This window comes from Arctopsyche grandis, chromosome 6, assembly GCF_051622035.1.
Source record: "Arctopsyche grandis isolate Sample6627 chromosome 6, ASM5162203v2, whole genome shotgun sequence".
In the NCBI taxonomy this organism is placed as follows: domain Eukaryota; kingdom Metazoa; phylum Arthropoda; class Insecta; order Trichoptera; family Hydropsychidae; genus Arctopsyche; species Arctopsyche grandis.
The window spans coordinates 7822210-7843987 of NC_135360.1; the positions used below are offsets into that span (position 1 = coordinate 7822210).

General features: G+C 33.1%; 2 protein-coding genes across 2 annotated transcripts in view; one reads left to right on the forward strand and one right to left on the reverse strand.

Annotated features, from left to right (window-relative positions):
• Positions 1-4048: 4048 nt before the first annotated feature.
• Positions 4049-7459, reverse strand: LOC143913621 (kelch-like protein 25). Its single transcript, XM_077433516.1, has 11 exons — positions 7402-7459; positions 7182-7318; positions 6954-7096; positions 5921-6093; positions 5654-5851; positions 5419-5577; positions 5206-5346; positions 4978-5141; positions 4654-4897; positions 4379-4571; positions 4049-4309 (listed from the first exon to the last, which is right to left on the reverse strand). Exons 2-11 carry the CDS (start codon positions 7295-7297, stop codon positions 4164-4166), a joined length of 1677 nt encoding a protein of 558 aa, XP_077289642.1. The 5' UTR covers positions 7298-7318; positions 7402-7459; the 3' UTR covers positions 4049-4163.
• Positions 7460-21459: 14000 nt separating this feature from the next.
• LOC143913454 (uncharacterized) overlaps positions 21460-21778 on the forward strand; it is a 31914-nt gene continuing 31595 nt past the window's right edge. Inside the window, exon 1 of the mRNA XM_077433268.1 lies at positions 21460-21541. The gene's annotated coding sequence lies outside the window, so the exon portion shown is untranslated. The remainder of the gene's footprint in view (positions 21542-21778) is intronic.

A 21778-nucleotide genomic window follows, 5' to 3' on the forward strand; every position in this document is an offset into this window, starting at 1 on the left:
AATTATTAATCTCTTAAAAAGTAAATATCAAACACATAAACTCTGGAAGAAATCGAGCAATCCTCTTATCTTAAATAATTTCCGTATTTTACGTACGGAAATTAAGAAATTAATTAATAATGCATATAATGTTTATGTAGCTGATTGTGAAAGTTCCATAGTTAAAAACCCTAAGAAATTCTGGAACTTCATTAATTCTAAACGTGTAAATCGTGTAAAGTCGACCATTATGTACAATGATTCTGGATTGTTAGAGGGTGATCAAAACATTGCTAATGGATTTGCCGACTTTTTTAAATCAGTTTTCAATAATCTTACTGATTCCATGGAACCTACCAATGACTCGGAATTTACTTTCCCCACTTTAGCGATTAATCATCTTGACTCTTCCGATCTGAAATATGGCTTTCTAAAGTTAAAAAATATTTATTCTTCCGGTCCTGACTCCATCCCTAATTACATCCTAAAAGGATGTGAGGTTAGTCTCTTAGAACCTTTAAAATTCATTTTTAATTTAATTCTAAGGAACTCTTCATTCCCCAATTTATGGAAATGCTCTAAAGTAACTCCTATTCATAAGAAGGACGATAAATCTTGTGTAAGGAACTACAGACCAATAACTATCTTGTCAGCGCCAGCCAAAATGTTTGAGGTAATATTACACAGATACATTTTTAATCACTTTCAAAGTATGCTCATTGATCAGCAGCATGGCTTTCGTCCGGCCAGATCAGCCATTACCAACTTGTTATGTTTCTCTAATGACATAACCAGCACTTTGGATTGTAATAATCAAATGGATGTAATATATACTGATTTTGAGAAGGCGTTTGATAAAGTTGATCATAAAATTTTGGTTAGTAAATTAAGTTTTATTGGATTTACTTATAATCTTGTTGGTCTTTTTATTTCTTATTTACAGGATCGACGTCAATTCGTTAAGTTTGGGAGTTGCTTTTCTTATGAGTATGTTGCCACTTCTGGGATTCCCCAAGGATCAAATCTTGGCCCTTTATTATTCCTAATATTTATCAACGATATTCAATCTTCTATTCACCATTCTAAATTTTTATTATATGCGGATGACTTAAAAATCTATAAGAGAATAATTGATTTACCTGACGCTCTTTATTTGCAAGAGGATTTGAATTCTATTTATGAATGGGCTAATGTTAATAAACTTCCCTTCAATATCCTAAAGTGTCGGGTCATTTCTTACTCTCGTTCTCGTTCTCCTATTAAATATCCGTATAAATTTCATGATTCTCTTCTTCAGAGAGAATTATTTATATCTGATCTGGGAATAGTCTTCGAAAATAGTTGGAGTTTCAACATTCACATTGAGAATATCTGTGATAGGGCAACAAAAATCCTTGGATTCGTAATCCGTAATTCGTCCGAACTAGGGCTCACTGCCATTCGTCTCTTATATTGTACATTAGTTCGCAGTGTGCTCGAGTTTGGCTCCATTATATGGTCTCCCTATCAACTTCGTTACTCTCTAATGTTGGAACGAGTCCAAAGGAAATTCCTTAGATTTTTATATCTGAAGACATTTGGATTTTATCCATATCTGTTCCCTAGTGCCTTTGTCTTGGGATCTTTGGGTTTCAACTCCCTGGCAAAGAGAAGAGATTTATTTCTTGGGAAACATTTCGTAAAATTACTTAGAGGAGAGATTCACAATCCCACTATCCTGGAGAAACTAAAATTCTGGGCCCCGGAAAATCGTAGAGTTTTAAGAAAACATGATATATTTTTACCAATTAGGGCTAAATCAAACGTGCTCATGAACTCCCCCCTCTCGAGAGCTGTTCGACTCCTTAACTTACTGGCACATTACTTGGACCTATTCGATGCCAGTTATGTTGAGTTGGTGGAACACATCCTAAATAGCACGATATAAATTTTTCAATCTTATTTCTTTGTTTTTATTTTGTGTACATATTTTTTACTTGATTTTTATTATTTTTTTATGATGTTTTTTTTTTATTTATGATTTTTATTATTTTCTTATGTTTTTTTTTATTTATGATTTTTATTATTTTTTTTATGATGTTTTTTTTGTAATTTTTATGATTTTTATTATTTGTATTAAAATCACATTGACGCTTTGGGGCAACCTGTCAAGTCCCTGTGGTATTGATTTTTTAAAATAAAATAAATAAATAAATAAAAAAATAAAATAAATGTATGTAGTCTCAAAAAAAAAAAATTGCAGTGCATCTTCATTCGATACGACACGTTACCACTCTCGGAAATAGGGAAACTTTTAATGATACGAAATTGAATCATCCCGCAGTTTGAAATCGCGCTAATTGCCGCCGATAGCACAAGCGAAAGTAAGCAATTATCGGCCATAACCTATACGTCGTCTTCTCGTCCGCCATTGTTTTTGGTTTTAATTAATGCTTCTGTCGTAAAGTTTTAGAGACACTGTACCGAGGATAAGGATTAGGGGTGGGGTGGACGGGGGGAGGGGTTGTTGTTTGAAAGACGCCAAAAGGCAACGATCAACCCCTCAACCCTCCTTGTAACCCACTTATCGTGTTTTCGTCCTAACTTCCCCCCCATACCCCTATACCCCCCTCCCCTCCCCCTCTATAGCCTATCGATAAATTGACATTATTAATTTCAGTTTAAGCGATATAGATACAACGCAAACAAAATTATAGACGTCAAATATTTATATGATGATCTTGTTGGCAATAATGTTGCCTAATTCTGAATATATGTATGTGTATAATAATTTGTATAGGTACGGTATGTGCTTTGTGGGGTTGGATGTGTAAATTGTGGGCTATTAGTGATAATGGCTGCTACTCTTGATCTGGGTACGTTTCGGGTGAAGTGGAGAATAGTGGGTAGTTTTAAGGATTTCCCTTCTGTCGAAGAACTTTGATATTTGAAGCATATATTGAAATTTTTCTTTTTATGAGACCGTGCTATTCAGGAACGAACATGGTCCATTGTTTCTCAGTCGCACGGTGGATTTTCAAGTGTTCAGATCTCGTTACTCGGTGTGTGTTGTGCTAAGACGCTGTTTGTTTCTGTTAATTGTACGAAGATTACACTGTTCGAAAAATGGCGACTTTTTTTTGGTTCAGAGTCGAGATATGACTGTTCTTATAGATCATATGCCCAGTGAAAACAAATCTAGTAATAAAAAATGTTGATTGGCTCGAGATTCGGAGATATGTATGTGTTTTTGAAATCGCGCGACTTTGTCATAATTGACCTTTTTTAGGCGGCACATTTTGCATGGAAATTTTCAGACACAACGTTAACGAAACATCCCCTAAATGTGAAATCAATTACCACGCCCGATTCACCGTGCGCGTTTATCGTGTGTTGAAATTAATTTGGCAATCGAACGTACATTAATGGTGACTTGTCCGCGATTATGTATATGGTAATGTCGTTGTTAAACATTGTCTTCTTATAAACTGATGGTGGCCAAAAGGAGGCGGTGAGTCCAGAGGAAGGACACTGCTGAAGTCTGAAATGACCAAATATTGTAAGTTCATCTTGCATTGACCATGGAAAGCGAACTGCTTCAATACATCGTGATCTGCATCGTTCGTGAGTAATTGCTTCGACTTAAAATGTCATGTGGCCATGTCCTCGGATGCACGTCGTCTTGTCAATTGTTAATCTTTATTCAATTCTATGTATGTAAATATATGTATGTATGTACATATATACGTGCAAGTACCATTTAAAATTATGAGTATTTCTGTAAGAAATGCGAATATTTATTGTAAAAGTTCCATTGTTTAAGATAAAAAAAATTTACTTTATGTGTGTGAAAGTTTAAATTTTACAAAATAAGATTCTTCTTACTTTTCAAAAAAAAAAATCTCAAAAGCTATGAATGAATTATTAATTTTCTGAGTAGAATTTTTACTTTAATTGTGTGTGTTAAGGTTTATATTTTATGAAATAAGATAAAATTAAGGTAAAATTTTCATAAGGTATTTTCCGCTCATCTAAATTATGAATTTGTTTTGGATGGGTGTCTTACAAATTTAAATGAAAGATAGAGTTTATAATAATAATAATTTTATTTAAGTTTCGATTGGTAGAATTTTACATAATAATCATTTCAAAATATTACATTTATATGTGTATGTACTACATACATACATATGCATGTATGTAGATTAAAAGGCAGAATTATATGGAATCACATGTGCCATTAAGGGGATTCCATATCTTATACCGCTAAGACTCTCTATGGATTTCCAATTATTTGTTGTATAGTTGTATTCATAAACATCGCCTTTTACCAAATCTCCATTTTTTCCACCTAAAAATTAAATTTTACATAATAGCGTACATTGGCACCTTGATTAATTTAGTTGTGTGTTAAGCTCACCTATGCAAAGCAATTTGTTTCGAAAAACACAAAGACTGAGTCCGTATAGAGGCTGCGGTAGGTTGACGATATCAGTCCACATTTTTCCTTTGGGATTATAGTACTCAACACTGTCAATAGTAGTAGTAGTAGTATTGTCCATATTCAAGATTTGACCACCAGCGACATATATATCCCCATAGAATAGTACGCTCTAAAAAAAAATCAATCAAAATTTTAAAATTGGTCATCATTAATCGTAACCCATTATTATGTAAGTATTTATGAATATTCACCGAATGACCTTCTCTTCTCCGATTCATTGAAGTGCAAAAGGACCAAGAATTGGTCTTTTTTGAGTATATTTGGAGTTTATTTGTGGTTCTTTCATTAGTGTCATTTGTTCGCCCGCCCATCACATAAATAGTGTTGCCAATAACAACAGAAGAGTGTCCAGCAACTGCCAGGTTCATTGGAGCTACATTCATATTCCATTTTTCTTTCTTCTTTTTTTCCATATCATTTTCCTTATTATTCCACCTGTTCGAAAGCAATTGGACGATAAATTAAATTTCCGAACTTCTATATACAATAGTATTATTCTTGCACTTCATGAACACCTTTCAACTGATTTCATAATGCCATTTTCTTCATTATATCCTCCTATGACGTATACATAACTGGATGATTTGTCAGAGATTTTCACTGCTGAAGAATAACAGCGTCTTTCGTTTAACGGTATCAACGATTCTTTTGTACCTTTTTCCAAGTTGATACAGTCAACCTAACAATAATAAAATTCGTTTTATTGAAACTTAACGAAAAAAACAACTTCACTGAAATATTACCTTCTTAGATTGTGACCCGCCAATGACTAATAAATAGCCTGCTACCACAGTTGATGCATAATTTAATCTAAAGAAACTAACATCTTTACTTAAGCTCCATTTATTTTTTTTGCAGTCAAATATATCAAGTGTGTTTCGAGTCTATAGACAAATATACGATTAAACATTATTATTATTATTAGCTACATCAAACACTAGTACTATAAAACTTACATCATATTCCGATGATCCGACTAGTGCTAATTTTTCGATTTTCCAACGCCGATGGGTATTTAATATTTTCTTTGACAAAATCGATTCGACCGTGACATTTATCATTTTTTTGTATTCCGGTGTTGAATAAAAGTTTGGCAGAACGTCGGTGACGTTTATCTGAAAATAGTGCTACAAGTTATTAAAAATTTTCATAAAATGTGCACATTTATAATATTTAATTTAACATATTTACCTCCATCGTTAACGCTGTTAACTTAACGTAGCGCAAGAGCTCTGGTAATTGAAGTTTTCGTGGTTCTTCGTCTTCCTCCACCCACAATTTAATTGATTTCAATACGTGCATTTCAGAAGACACATTTAAATATTCCGATTTGATGATTTCGATCAATTGAGAGATTGGCAGCTGAAGAAAATCTTTGGTTATGTACAACTGAAATAACAAGAACTGAATAATATAAAGTTAATTCTTCACAGAACATCTTTTATAATCAAAGCTCACTTTCTCAAAATGGTTTAGGATCAAATCCATTGCTGTTGATATCGCCGTTGGATCATTCGAAAGCGTCAAAACTTCTAAGCAGTTTTGTTTGTTTATTGTTTTATAATGTATAGTTTTTATCTTCAACTTGGTGGCTAGCTCCTTAAATTTATCGTAGAGGTCCTTGTCGATGTCTGAAATCACATTTCAAACATAAATTTGTACAAAAATATATGATATGATACAGTTTTTACACTTCAAATTCGTCATTTTAGAAATCAAATTCGTCGTTTTACAAATCAAATTCTTCGTTTTACAAATCAAATTCGTCATTTTACAAATCAAATTCGTCATGTTGCAAATCAAATTAAACAATTGAATGTATTTTATATAAAAAAAATGAGAATTTGTTTTTAATCAGACCTTTACTTTAATTAATACCATTATTAATTTCATACCTAATTATGAAATTATATTATTTATTATACTATATAATAAATAATATATTATTTATTATAATACTATATAATTATATTATTTATTATAATACTTTATAATTATATTATTTACTAAAATAATATAATTTAATACTTAATTATATTATTTCATACCTCATAAAAGTATGAAATTAATAATGGTATTAATTAATAAATTATTTATTTAATAATTAATTAATTAATTAATGAACAGTCTGAAATTGCCTGCAGCTGCAGCAAATGAACTTTTATAAATTATAAATAATACATTCTCTATGTATGTATAATATGTATATATATATATTCTCTTTACATACATATTGTATTAAATATTTTCTTTTTCTCTATAATATTCTCTATAAAGTTCCCTATGTACATATAATAAAATTAATATTAAAAAAATATATCCAATTGTTTAATTTCATTTGCAACATGACGAATTTGATTTGTAAAATGACGAATTTGATTTCTAAAACCACGAATTCGATTTGTAAAACGACGAATTTGATTAGTAAAATGACGAATTTGAAGTGTAAAAACTGTAGCTGAATTATTTGGATGTATTTAATAGCTCTTACCTATAATTCCAGTGTAACAAAATTTCAAAATGGCATCAATGATTACATTGTCGAAACGCGCAAATATGCCGTTCACATATTTGACACTTTCTGTGTCTAATATTTCGCTACATGCTGAAAGCACAACCTTATGGGCGAAGATTCTGCAATTATTGTGGAGAATGATTGTTTAATAACTGTCGTTTTCAACTAATTTAAAATGTATTTTTAGAGATGAAAATATGATACCTCCGGTCGCGAACAGTATATTCAACGTCAGTGTGTTTTTTATCCTTAGCGCATTTATATAATTTTTCGAATCTACTTTTCGCAAATTCTGAATTCGCCTCAATATGGTAACTCATTTTAAAAAGTTAGTATTTCTCCTTATAAGTAAAAAACTACAAATTACACGCACATATGTACTAATATAATATATGTACATATATAGGTAGTTAGTGGGACTTACCGATCTGTTGAGTCCTTAAGTGGTGAATGATGATCGAGTAAGTATCATTTGGTGTATAAATGAATTCATATCTTTTGAGATAAAGCTCATGAGATAAGAGTTCCGTAAATGATTGTATTGTTATCAGGACTGGGGTTTTAAGGTTAAATTATTATTATTGTAAGTCTAGGTCTGAGGTTTCAAGATTAAATGATCGATATCAAGTTCTGGAGTATTATTACACCTTCTATTCAAATAACCGCAGTTTAGTTAGATGTTTTTCAGTGGTCATTTGATCTCGAAATGTCTGTAAATGAAGTGATAAATATAGCAATAAGTTGATTATTCGGTGACTTTTGTGGGATATAGCGACGTGTTGTAATACCAGAGCTAGTTCATATCATTTTCATTAAATTTCAATTGTATCATTTATAATAGAAGTGCTATGTGGGGGCAGATGAATGAAATTTGACTAGTGGGAAGGAAGTAATGTGAAACCTAGCAATGTACTGAATCCTGTACCAACACCCATATTCAAACACTTGCATATTTGAACATTCTTAACATTTAAAAAAAATATATTCACCGCAACATCCGCGATATTTGTTGGATCACTTTTTATCCATAATACATACATATAATAATATATGTATTTATCTATTACCTCCATATGTATATTATTTACTGTGAATATGTGGCGTTAAAACCACAAAGAAACATGTTTACGTATGTTTTATTCCTTATATATGTACATAACGGTTATCAGCTTGTTTTTATTAGCTGCATAAAAAATAGCGTAATTTATTTTATTGAATATAAAATTTTCTGAAATTACTTTTTTATAAATGAATAGAGAAATGCAACCGCTTCGGTTAGTCTTTTGTCAGACAGAGATAAGTTCAAAATGAGTGAGGCAAGAAGATATCTTATTTATTCAATGCGTTATCTGTGTATGCACTTGAGGGTGTTTTCAGTAACTTGGAATGGGATGCAGCAGGATTAAATATCAACGGTCGCCTCCTGAGTCATCTTCGGTTTGCAGACTATATATGTATATACATATGTCCATATGTATATGTAAATATTATAGTACAAAACGATCTAGGTGACGTTTTTTAACAGATTAACCAAACCAGACAAGTAAAGAAGGAATAAAAATTAACGTAAATAAGACCAAACTTAGGATCAATAGCTATTGCATATTTTATAGCATTATTTAAGATATGCAAAGGAATTCGTGACTAATATAGTAGAGCGAGTGATGCGATTGAAATTCCAATGGGCAGGTCACGTAGCCAGAAAAACGGATGATAGATGGACGAAAGAAGTGGTGGAATGGTAGCCGTGAGAATGTAAAAGGGTCCAATGAAGGCCATAGACGAAATGGATGGATAACGTTAGAAAAATGTATGGGGCCAGTTTATAAAAGTGTTGAATGGAACTCAAACTGTGTTGAAGACGCTTTCACCCAGCAGAGGATCCAACGGAGGGGAGGGGAGGATCGTGGTTTTCAGACCTCCCCCTGGACGAATTTCATTTAATATACATATCTTCTTCTTCTTTGAAGATATCCGGATCGGAACAGATCTTCGGCGCTCATATTCGGTCCACGTGCGCATGTTTCGAAGCCAGGATAACTTTTTCCTGCCAATCCATTTTTTAGCTTCTATGTATTTTCCCCATGGTTATTAAACGAAGAAATTCGTATTTTGGACCCCGTATCATATGTACATATGTCCGAGGTAATCCATCTTTCTCCGCTTGATGACTGAAATAAGTTCCCTGCCTCTCCCTATCATGCCGAGGACAGCTTCATTTGATATTTTTTTGGTCCACGGAATCTTCAGCATACGCCTGTAGACCCACATCTCAAAAGCTTCGATGCGGCTGATCATCCTGGTCTTCAGAGTCCAAGTTTCACATCCATGTAGTAACACTGTCCAGACGTGTGTAGTTCTTCGCGAATCTCAAACGCGTACGAAGATTGAGATGCTTGTTTGTAAGGGCCGCCTTCATTTTTATATATGTATGCTGTTCTAGCCATCTCGATGCGGATTCTTCATCTGGGTCTATCTCTTCATTCAGCCAGGTACCTAGGTATTTGAATCTTTTCACTCTTTCTAACACCTCTCCATCCAACGTTAGATCACTTATGTCTATTTGCATTCTATCTACTATCATAAATTTTGTCTTCTTAATATTTATGACCTCTTCGATTGCTTTCTTGATGTACACGGTCTAGAGATCTTTGCAGGTCTTTTAAAATTTCTGCGACTAGTGTCGTGTCATCAGCATATTAACTTATATTGGTGATTGTCTCGCCACCCACCTTGATATCTTCCGCTTCTTGGAGAGCATCGTGAAAGATGGATTCGGTGTAGGTGTTAAAAAGAGTAGGTGATAGAATGCATCCTTGTCTGACACTAAGTTCTATAGGAATCTCATCAGTGAATTAATCATTGACGCGCATTACTGCAGTCTGATTCCAATAAATATTTCGTAGCAATCTGACATCTCTGTTATCCAGGCCAAGTTTCCATATTTGTTATTTTTTAACCCTTTGACTGCTACAACAACGATAAATCGTTGTTTTGAAATAGGCGAAGATTGCTACGACGATCGTTGTTGTCGTCATTAATTGTCGTATTTCAATACTTTCTTTGAGTCGCCAGCGCATCAGTGGCACGAAACATTTTTTTTATATACGTATTTATATTTATTTTTCAATTATGCTTTATAAATATTTATCAATTTTTTAAATAAAAGCTCTTCAATTTCGGGTTCATCATCGAAGTAAATTTCGGGTTCGTTGTCAATGTCATATAAGGAGTTATTACTTGGGAATTGATTATTGTCGATAAATTCATTTTCAGAATCAGTACAGCTGCTGATTTGTCGAGTTCCTCGGCGAGGAGCTATTATTTCGCTTTCATCACTTTCACTGTCCGATATCATTTTGCAGAGTTAAAATAAATGGCAAAAAACATTAGAAATCCGCTTTCAATTATATAGGTCACGAGACGTCACGAATTCGTGCAATCAATCAAATGCAACTGAAATGCATACAAAATGTTTATGATACATGTCGAAAAATTATTTGATTATTAGAAACTTCGCATCCTTGTGTGTCTCGCTCACACGTACACAATTAAAACCAAGAAAGAAAGAGAGAAAGACCGCTACCTGTTTCGAATATATCGCATGTTGTAAGGATACATCGATGTCTAAAAATAGATTGTTGAAAAAAGTAGAGCGTCGGAAAACAATCGTCAAAACTTATTTAGTGTATATATGTAAGTATCTTTTTCGCACGCACGCGTGTAAAAGCAAGACAGAAAGAGAGAGCATGAGTCCACAACTGCTTCTTAAAAATGTATATAAAGTATTATAAAAATTACGAGCGTTCGGCGAAGTAAGTATGTAAAAAAAAATATTATATTTATTTTTTTTCAAAATAATTACAAATGTTAGCATTTTTCGCTTGGACATTGAAAAACCTCGTAGCAGCCAAAGGGTTAACCTAAATTCAATAGACGTATTATTATTTAACATCCCTATTAGAAAAGACTATTTAATTTTTTTCGTAAGCTAATATCCATCGGAATACTAAAAGCAATAATGTTTTTCAGCAAAAGGAGCATTATTTTGTAATATAGAAAAAAAAATTAAATATAACAATATACATATGTACATATACATATCATTTAATGAAAAAAAAATATCCTTTGATGCATATATATGTATGTATATTAGTCGAATTATTTAATAAAATATGTAGATAATATTAGGGGTTGAAAAAAAACGGACCATTGTAGTTTTCTCGGTGAGCATTTTGGCTTTTTTCGCTCGATCGCGTGGCCCATTTCATCCCTTCCTTGTCCCGCTATCGGGAAATCCGGGAATTCGGGATTATGATTCCGTAATGATTTCCGTCTCTCGGGATTTTTGGCCCCCGGGGCGTTAAACGGCCGTTGCGCAACGGCAAGGCAGCCGCGTGACGTCACAACAAATTGCGGGCAACTTTAATTAAGAGGAATTAAACCGTAATTTATTTGAAAGCATTAACATTCCTTCGCCGGGACGAAAACGTTAACCTCCCAACCCCCCTCACTCCCTTTATCCTCTCCGTTCCCGTCTCGGCGCCCCTTTCGTCCTCGAAGCGACCCTTGCCGAATTCTTCGATTCGAATTTCCCGCGCTTTTCCAGCGACGAACTTCCAATGACGATCGCTGTGCCAACGGCGATTAAGAGGAATTTATAATTGCCATTTATTTGATTTCACCCTACCCTTCTGTCGCCTTAGGTTTAATCGTTCGATAATTTTTCCTACCTTTAAATTGATAATTCGATTTCGTTGTTCAACGCCCTAACTATTCCTTTCCCTAGAGCAATGTCGAAACATTATAAATATTTGAACTTTTTAAGGTTTAAATTTTGATTATGAAATTGCTTTATATGTATTTAATTTATGATAATGTATATTTGGTATCCTTGACTATTTGAAAAACACTTATTGTATAATGCAAGTACTAAATGTTGATTAGTTGATACCCAACAAAGTAAACAGATACTATTTCCCAGCATAGATTCTACATATGAGCCGTTATATTTGAAAGTGGTGGAAAGTCCAATTTTCAGTTTCAAAAACATTATTTCTGTTTAACTTAATTCACAAATTGTAATCACTTCTTTTTATTTGATATTTCCAGAATCTCAGAAAGGCAGAATAAACGTATTACAAGGCCACCAGTATTTTTAATTTTTTTTAAACGCCAAACATTATATTTAATGTTTTGCGAAATATTTCTCGAAATAAGGAAAGTGGACTCATGCCACTTTCAATTATAACGGCTCTTATTATCTCTCACTAATAACTCAAAGACTTTTTATATACGTTTTCAAGGAACTGTTTGACAAGTTGCTATCATGTATTTTAACTCGATATGTCCAAAATCTCGGAAAAGCAGAATAAATGTTTTATAGGCCATCAGTATTTTTAAATAAAAGTGAACCTATGCCACTTTTTAATATAACGGCTTATATGTATGTACAGTTGTGAAAATCAAAACAAATATTTAGATGGATTATTTCCATTCGACCAAAATACATCTGAAGAGATTTCCAATACGACGAAAATAATAAGTAAAAATGAAAACGACACAAGAAAAATCGTTCGTATAATACAAATATAAATAAGGGTGATATATGAGACAGAATGAGACACAATAATAACATGTGTACGCTTGGACTAAGGCGATAACAAATACATATGATATTTTTTATACATACACATAGCTAAATAAGCATTTTTATACATATACATCATACACATAACATTTATAAACATTTTTAAACATACACATCATGCACATAGCAAGATAATAATTCCAAGAGACTTCAAAATTTACCAAAGCAATAATACGTCACACCCAGTCTATCGAAGACTTTCACTCAATTGTCGAAGACGATTGACCAAAGTTTGAAACGCTCTCGCTCTGCGGTTTCGGGGCAAATTCAATTAATCAATTGATCAATAAATTCATTTCGAAGTTGTAAAGCCACCCCCCTTTCCATTCTCATCCCCCTCCTCCCGTCCATCGCCTCGGATGGGGCCGTCGACTAAATTATGGACCCCAGACACGTACCCTGTTTGCCCACTTCTAAGACGGGCCTCTCTGTTTATATTTAATATCGATAGAATCTTCCCCATTTATACGTGTCCGTACATTCAATTTTCGATATAAAGTGTTATAGTTTATTAACGACAGTGAAGTAATAATCCGAGGTTTGGCCCCATCTGCTAACCCTTCTTTCGTGTTGGATTGGATGTGTATGTGTAACCCTTTTCAATGTTTAATCCCAATCTCGGTTTAGATTCATAGTATTGAGAATTTGTCGAACATGTCAGGTATTAATTAACCTTGGACAGAGGCTCCCAACTAATTATTTGCTTGTACTCCGAGTGTGGATTGTATGTATTTTCGTGATGGATTTGATGTGTGCAATGCCAACTTTTGATTGATTGGTGAAATTTAGAAAAAAATTCTCCAACAGCGCATTGAATATACTACATATTATAAATACACTTCATATCTTCATTATTGCTTAATTATATTTATTTATTTATTATACTACAATACATAGGTACATATGTATATGAAAAGAAAATAAAGAGATGTATGAAACTAGATATGTACATACATAATTTGGAGTGGATTTGGTTGAATGAACGTCTTTTTTTAAACAAAATAATGTCACTTTGCCTAAAGAAAAAGGTCTTCGAAGATAATGGTATTAATTTCAAAATCTTACCCTACGTCCAATGCACTTAAAGAAGTATGGAACACTATATTCGCGGTATAACGAGGAGATATAGGAAACGGAATACGTGGGTGAGAAGTATAACAAGGGTGGATGATGTAATGGTGACTGTAAAGAAATTGGAATAGCAATGAGCGTGTTACGTCACTAGAATAACGGACGATAGATGGACGAAAGAAGTGGTCGAAAGGTACCCGAGGGAATATTAAAGAGTGAAGGAAGGCTGCAAGGAAGATGGATGGACGAAATTAGAAATATACATATGTGGGATGAGATGGATGATAAATAGTGTGCAAAACAGAGTGGATGATGATGATAGTGTGTTTTTTATATAAAAAAGTTTATCTAAACTAAAAAGTATGACTGATTCAACATTGTTGAACATTTTGATTTTCATTATTAATAATTTCACGTAAGATAATGACTTAAGCTTTGAAACGTTGACTGTTTTTTTTTGGAGGAGGGGAAAGATAGGGGAACTTAAATGATTTTCCTTTTCAAAAATTTTATTGTTATATGTAATAAACTATTGTATTAAAAATTCCTGGTAAATTTTGAAATACTACGAAACATCTACATATTTTGAATATATTCGTAGTATAAATTTATTATAAAATATATTATAAAATCGTGTTTAAATAATTGATTTTGAATCTGAATTGGTTAATCTTTTAATGAACTCCGATTTTTAGCATTTCATTACATTAAAAATAAAAATTTAACAAACATATACATATGTATATATTTATATTGATAAATAAATTTTTCAAATAAAAAAAAAAACAAAATCAATTTAACATTATTCTATTCATTTATTTGAGCCGCATAGTTTTCCAATCTATGTAGAAGCATTCTGAATAGATATATGTGCACAAACGGAATATGTACATATGTATGACTATTAATTCTACAGCATCCAAACACAGTTTGCTGCATCATGAAAGGTTTGATTTAATAAAGTCATAGATTTATGCTGTACACACATCCAATATGACACACAAGCCAATATAAAATCCCGCCGAATGTAATCATAGCTCGCGTTATTGAATTGTTTGACATGTAATGGGTGTATATTATATTTAAATCTGTTAATATCGAGAGTGCGTATGAGTCCGCATTGCGTCATGGCGGCCGCGATCAACACTCTCAAAAGCAATATTGACTTGAATATATTTTACAAACGCGATGCCGATTTTATTGCCGCTCATGTTCCGATTTCGATAGTCCCAAAATCCATTTCCGGTTCAATAAGGCTTAAATTTAAAACGTGCTGGCGTTCAATTTTCACTTACCGTTTGTGTCCGTCGGACTTTATGTTGTAAAAACGCTTTATAGTCGATATTGCAAAATGCTCGCTTTCAGTATTGAAAATGGGTGCATTATGATCTTTATGTGTCTCTTTTCGAATGTAATGATACTTTCAATCGTTTTGTGAACGCGGATATGGATGTAGTTTTGTGTAATGGAACCAGGCGGTATGAATATATTTTATATGTACTTCTGTAGTTTGAATATTGTTATAAAAATTGGCAACAGTAGTGAACATTAGTAGACAACAGCTCGATTAAAATACTGTTTACTATTTTGGGTCTATTCATACTATCCAGCAGTTCGCGGCTACAGGTATGGCACAAAAGCTCACGTAAACGACAGTTTCTATTCATGCTATCCAGCACCTCATGGTTTCGTCACGTTCAGACAGAATTTGGACGAGTGCAAGGCAAAATCGGCCTCACATATACATAGCAGAGCGCGACGATACGGTGCAGTATTGCTTGCGTCGAGTCTACATATATTATCATAATATGACGTTTCTGAAAATACTCATATGCGCATGCGCACTTTCGTTAATACGCGTGCACTCGCTACTATAGCGTCACGTCATGCGTGAATATTTCCAAAGTGGTCAAAGAAAACCGGGTTTGCTTGATACGTTACGGTGACATATATTGCTGTATGATATGAATAGATTTTGTTGGCTACTGTTGTTACTTGCTGTTACGTCTACGCCACGTTACGTATGAATGTGTCCGTACAAAATGTACTAAAGAGCACTTTTCGTACTGTTGGTTATGTGCAGTTGCCGGTACGTGCTGTGGTAGTATCAATAGACTTTATTAAAGGTTATGAGATTATTAATCTTCATACAAACGATCATCAACAAAAAATGGAAAAAAATTCAGAAACCATTCTAAAATAAATTCATAAAATTAAAAAAAAATCTAATGAATGTACATAAATAGAATTTTTGCCTAAAATTTGATTATACATATGTATATACATACAATCTAGTCTAAATCGCATATATGTAATCATAAAATTCCAACCTGAGATGTCTAGATTTTAATAACATCTGAGCGTGCCAACAGTTTTAATTAAAATATACCAGATAGTTATTCCGTCTTAATATGATGTTTGATGTTCAAACATTTAATTTTTTCCCTTGTATATACATTATACAAGGTTGGTATCGTAAACAACATACTATGTATATATTTATTTTATATCACTTATGTATAAGAAACACGACGGGCTCAAATACACAGATTTTTGAAACAATTTTTACAGTTTTCGTCTCCTATAAAAACCACTGAGAAACTTTTATATAATAATTCATTCACAATGTGCTATTTATTTTTCATTAAAATATTAAAAAACTCAATTTAATACGTCATGTCGTTAATTTTTTTGCCAAATTATCTTCCTTTATACGTATGCAATGTATTATATGAATCGCTTATTATTATTATTATTTTAATTAAAAATATTATCTTTTCGCATCTGTAAATTTGAAAAATTAAATCTCCCCCCCCCCCCCCCTCCCTGTCGTTTATTATTTTTCTTTCCGTGCGGATTAAAAATAAACGTTCGACATAAAGAACGAGAAGCGATGCAATCTTGCGTGATAATACCCGAGACGAAGACCGAAACGAAAACGTCTTTGTTCGCTCATAATTAACATTGAAATGTGCGAGTGAATGAATGAACGAGATGCGAACGTGGAGAGGGGGCATAGAGGAGGTTTTCGCGGTCGAATTATCAATTGTCACGTGCGAAAAGTTGTCGTCGGCAAATAAAAATGAAAAACCGAATGAAAAATCGCCGCTGTAACTCGAGAAAATCGTTGAAAACAATAAATCTTAAATTTCTCGTCTAAACTTAAAGAGTTTCGAAAAGCTTTGGTGGAACTATATACATGTGTATGTACGCAGGTGCCTACTAGTTATGGGTATAAAATGTGTATGAATGGAGTGTTGCTCGAGCAGTGTTTTCTCGTAGCTCTTTTATACGCTCGAGTGGCTTGTGTAACTTACGGTGACCCACTGTACACCAACGAAAGCCTCTTTCTTATATTGAGTAAGAGGTGGCGACTTGCCTTCTCCTTTTCTCATTCTCCTCCTCTCCCTTGTCCTCCTCCCCGTACGTCTCTTACTTTCTTTTCTTGCCTTCTTGTGAAAACGTTTTATATACAATTACGATTGTACGATGGATACTCGTAAAAAGTATTCTAGAATTAAAATAACAACGTCTATAAAAATAAATTAACTTACTTTCATTTGTTCGGTCGAGTGGTGCTAAATTGCAATTTGAGCTTTTTGCTAGTTGTTTTTTTTTTGCGCAAAGAAAATGGTTTTAAATTTTCGTTGAATGTTTGCAGATAGCTATGCATGTACAGATAGTCTAAAATTTATGAATTTAGAAGCTGAATTCTTAAAAAAAAATTATAATAGTAATTTTAAAGATTCTATATTTTCATTTTTGGTAGTGTTTTCGATGATATTTTATCCTTGTATTAAAATAGGTTTAACAATGGTCGATAGCGGTGATTCTCATACTTGTTGAAATAATAAGATCGCATGACTAAGCGAAGACCTGAAGAAACGTCCTTCTCAGCTGGAGACCGCGAGTACGCGCGTGTCGTACGATTCAGTGTGCTGGCGCCTTTATTTTGCTTTCATGCATCCAGTTCTTTGGTCGAGTGGTGCTAATTTTTAGTATGGGATAATGGACACGTTTTGTCGTTTTGTTTAGTAGGATGTTTTCAGTATATGATATCCAAGTAGATGGGTTGAAGATAAAGTTACATTCAGTGTCATTAGATAAGGGGGGAGGGGAGAGTGCTTAAAAAATGTGACAAATTCTCTTTATTTATTTTTTATCTTAATCGTCTATTCAGTATCGATAAAATATTTATACTTGTAGAAAGAAACCAAAAAATATGTATAGACATGAAGCTTGCCATTTTTCATATTTTTCATTTTTCATCCATTTTTCATATACTTGATACATATATCTATGAACATATGTATATGCTTTTTGCCCCTTGCCACTTCTCTCCCTCATCATTTGAAAGAAATTGTAAAGCTACAAAATCTAAGCAAAATAAATGGTTATAATTTTATTAACACTATAAAAAAAATAATAATAAATATATATGTATATATATATATATATATATATATATATATATATATATATATATATATATGTATATATATATATATATATATATATATATATATATATATATATATATATATATATATATATATATATATATATATATATATATTTGCATTTGTATCGCAGAAATGATTTTATAAACAAACAAAACACTTAAAATTTGATTGGAAAAACTAATTATAAAGTACGTACTTATAACCGACAACAATACTTTAGACACGCTCCAGATGATGTATAAATACATTCTTATTGGAAAGCTTAATATTATATTTTGTCCATTTATCAACGGTCTTAAAGAAGGGCAAGCGATTCTTCACCAATTTGAAATTTTCCCTACCTTTCACCCCTTACAAACGAATCACTCCGTAGGTATTATATATTATTCCGATTTTTATATATCTATTTATTTTTTTTTATTATACGAAAGTTTACTAGCAGTCGTTTGAAAGCCGCCTAATTAATTACAAATAAACTGTAAGTTTATTCAACGGAGCGACGGAACAATCGTCGCAGCGAATGCCCTTCTTCGGGGTCATTAGGGCCCCATTCGAGGGTTAGTTTGCGCGCGCGCAAAGGGTTAATTATCAGCCGGCCAGTAATGAGCAGTTGATGTCGCCCCGGCGCGCAAATTGTTAACAACGTTCGCCCATTTGGTGAGACCTCGGTGATCCTCGCCTGATTTTGCTCCCTGTGTTGACCCTATGTACCTACCTTCCTCTGCCCCTCCCTCCCTCCCTCCCACCTCTCTCCCCGCCCTTCCTATGTCCGCAAAACAAATTAGTTTGCATAATTTTCGGCGACTGGTCAAAGAAAACACACCCCCTATATGGGATATAATTGTCCGTGCGATACGGTGTGAATTTCGAGTGAATTTTGAGAGGGGCGGTTAACCCTTTTGGTGCCGAAATTAACCTGGCGCAAGTGTTTGTGTGTATAATATAGTCCATTGATAGGGAAATTTATTTGGAATAGTGGAAGAATATTTCTGATTATGAAAGACTTTTAGATAAATTTTTTGTCGTATACCGTCTGCCAAATTATATATGGTTTTTGTTATGTATGTATGTATGTATGTATGTATGTATATACATATATAATACTAGTGTTTTTTCTGTTGATATTTCAACACATGATTTTGGAATGGAGTTGATAACCGAACTACACTTGAGGCTATTGTTGCTAACGGTTTCACCAAGCACATCCCTTACGGTCAATTTGCATCTCCTCCTTACCTCCACCCCCCCCCCCCCGTGTTACCCCTTCATTCTATCCCTGACACTTGCCTAGCCGTCCACGTACAAATAAGCATGCGTATATGCTTTCGTCAATGCTCTTCTTATGAACTTCTGATAATTGTAATATTTATTTTTTAAATCTCGATATTTTTCATGTGAAAAAACATGAACATACATACATCCCTTCCGTTTTTTACATATCTACATTAGCCAGCAGTATGGCTCGGTGGTTGCGTTTATGTTTAGCACCGAGAAGCTACCGGGTTCGATCCCGTGCTAATCTTTAATGCTGCTGGTCAGATTTGGATATGTGTGACTCCAAGTCGATCGTTTCGATAGATCATTGTTCGATGGGTCGCGAGACCTTATTGGTTGTTGTATACGGCTCATTTATACGCTGAGGCCTTTTTGGCGCGAAAGCGAGATCAGGCGATTAGTGGTGGTAAAACAGCGGTCCACCAAGTACCTGATCTCTACACTACAATACTATAGTATAGTACATACGTTTTGTACTAGGCTTTAGAAAGTGGACAATTTCTTTAAATTCATCTTGTATAACTTCTTGCGTAGTTCGTATGATAGGGTAAATGGTCATAAATTCAGGACGAAATAACAGAAAATGATGGTTTATAGCCTCGAAATCTAGAGAAACGAGTGTACTGTCTTTCAAAGTCTCAACATATTATTAATTAATGAACTGGACGTGCTTTTGCTTGACTACAGTTGCTCGAAAGTTGTATTTGACAAAATAATTATTTGTTCATCAAAATCTAAAGTTGAGATTTGAAAGTTTGTTTATCGTAGTGCCTTCTGCTATTGTGGATTTCGTATATACATAGACATTTATCGACAGATGGTGGAAAAATCTCTCTGTGAGTGGGCAACTTAAATACAAGTATTTGTCTCCGAGAGCATTCAAATACATGTCGGGTGTCTCGAGACCGAGAGAGTATTGTAGTGCTATTTAATTTAATGACTAATTGCGACTAATTTCAGTATGCATACATAGTTGGCGTCAATCGTGGTGGTCTTAATTGAAAGTCGTTCTTTGTTTGAGTTTTGGTCGATAGTACGTTTGGTCGAGAGTAGCGACGGCGAGGGGGTGGTTTAGAGAATTTCAAAATCTATAGTTAAAGTTCGTAAGTGTAACATGATTCGGTTCTTTTTAATGAATCTTGCTGGTAATGGAAAAAGTTTTTTAATCGATCTGTACTCAATTTAACCCCTTTGAACTGTTTATAAAGTTTGTATGAAGGAGTACATATCTTTCAAGGAGATTTCCTGTATCACCTACATACGAGTATATAAGTGTTATGTATCAAATTTTATTTAGGGTCTTTAAATTTTAATTTAAATAAATATTAAACGTGCATAGTATCGCTAGTATGTATACAAAAAAATCTTCAAGTGACATTTTTTGTTAAATTGATTCATTAAAATTTATTTACGTAGGTAAAATTGAAAAAAATCTGTACTCATAATTCATTCAAATATTATATTAATCCATGCAACAAATGTTATATTCAGATGTTGTATACAATATGTACTGAAAAAGTTTCTCGATGATTCCAGAGAAATCGATTGAAAGTTTATTCACATGTACAGATTCATATTGAATGAAAATTGAAATTCCTTTACAAATTTATTTTCATATTTTCTTCGGAATTTTTTTTTTTTGTTATAAATTTGAATTTTATCTCAATTTTATTCAACATATGTACATATATTTTTGTAAGAATGTAACATAAATTTATTTGTAAATTTACATATTACGAAAGTATTTGCTTATTCAGCATCAAATTAAAATATATTTCTTATAACGCGAAGCCATTTATCAGGAATATTCTCCATAAAATGTATTGCCGTGGTACTATCCCATCTTTTTCTAGAAGCCAAAAATTTTTGTATATAATCAAGTATAATATGTATACATATATAATATGCGTTTTGAGAAAAACAAGATTGCGAAACCATTTCTATTCTATTCTCGGAAAAAAATCTAATCAAAACTATGCACTTTCGATGTTGTGAACTAACCTTTATTTTTTAATTATTTTTATGGACAGTCTTGGAGCAGTGACTCATCAACGACAACTTCAATGGAAGGCGTGGCAACCCTTACGTGATTACATCGCAAAATCGTAAGTGATTTTACATAATATTTTCTTGATGGAATATATTCCAACGGTCAATCACCCGTTCAAAGGCAAACGATCGTAATAAAATAAAATTTAAGACACACTCAGCATCGCATCATGATTTATTCTCGAAGGAAAGAATAGGTAGGAATTTCCCGAGACCTTCCTCCCGCATTCTATACATACATACATATATCGAGGATCCAATGAATATTTTCACGCACAAAGAATATATACATA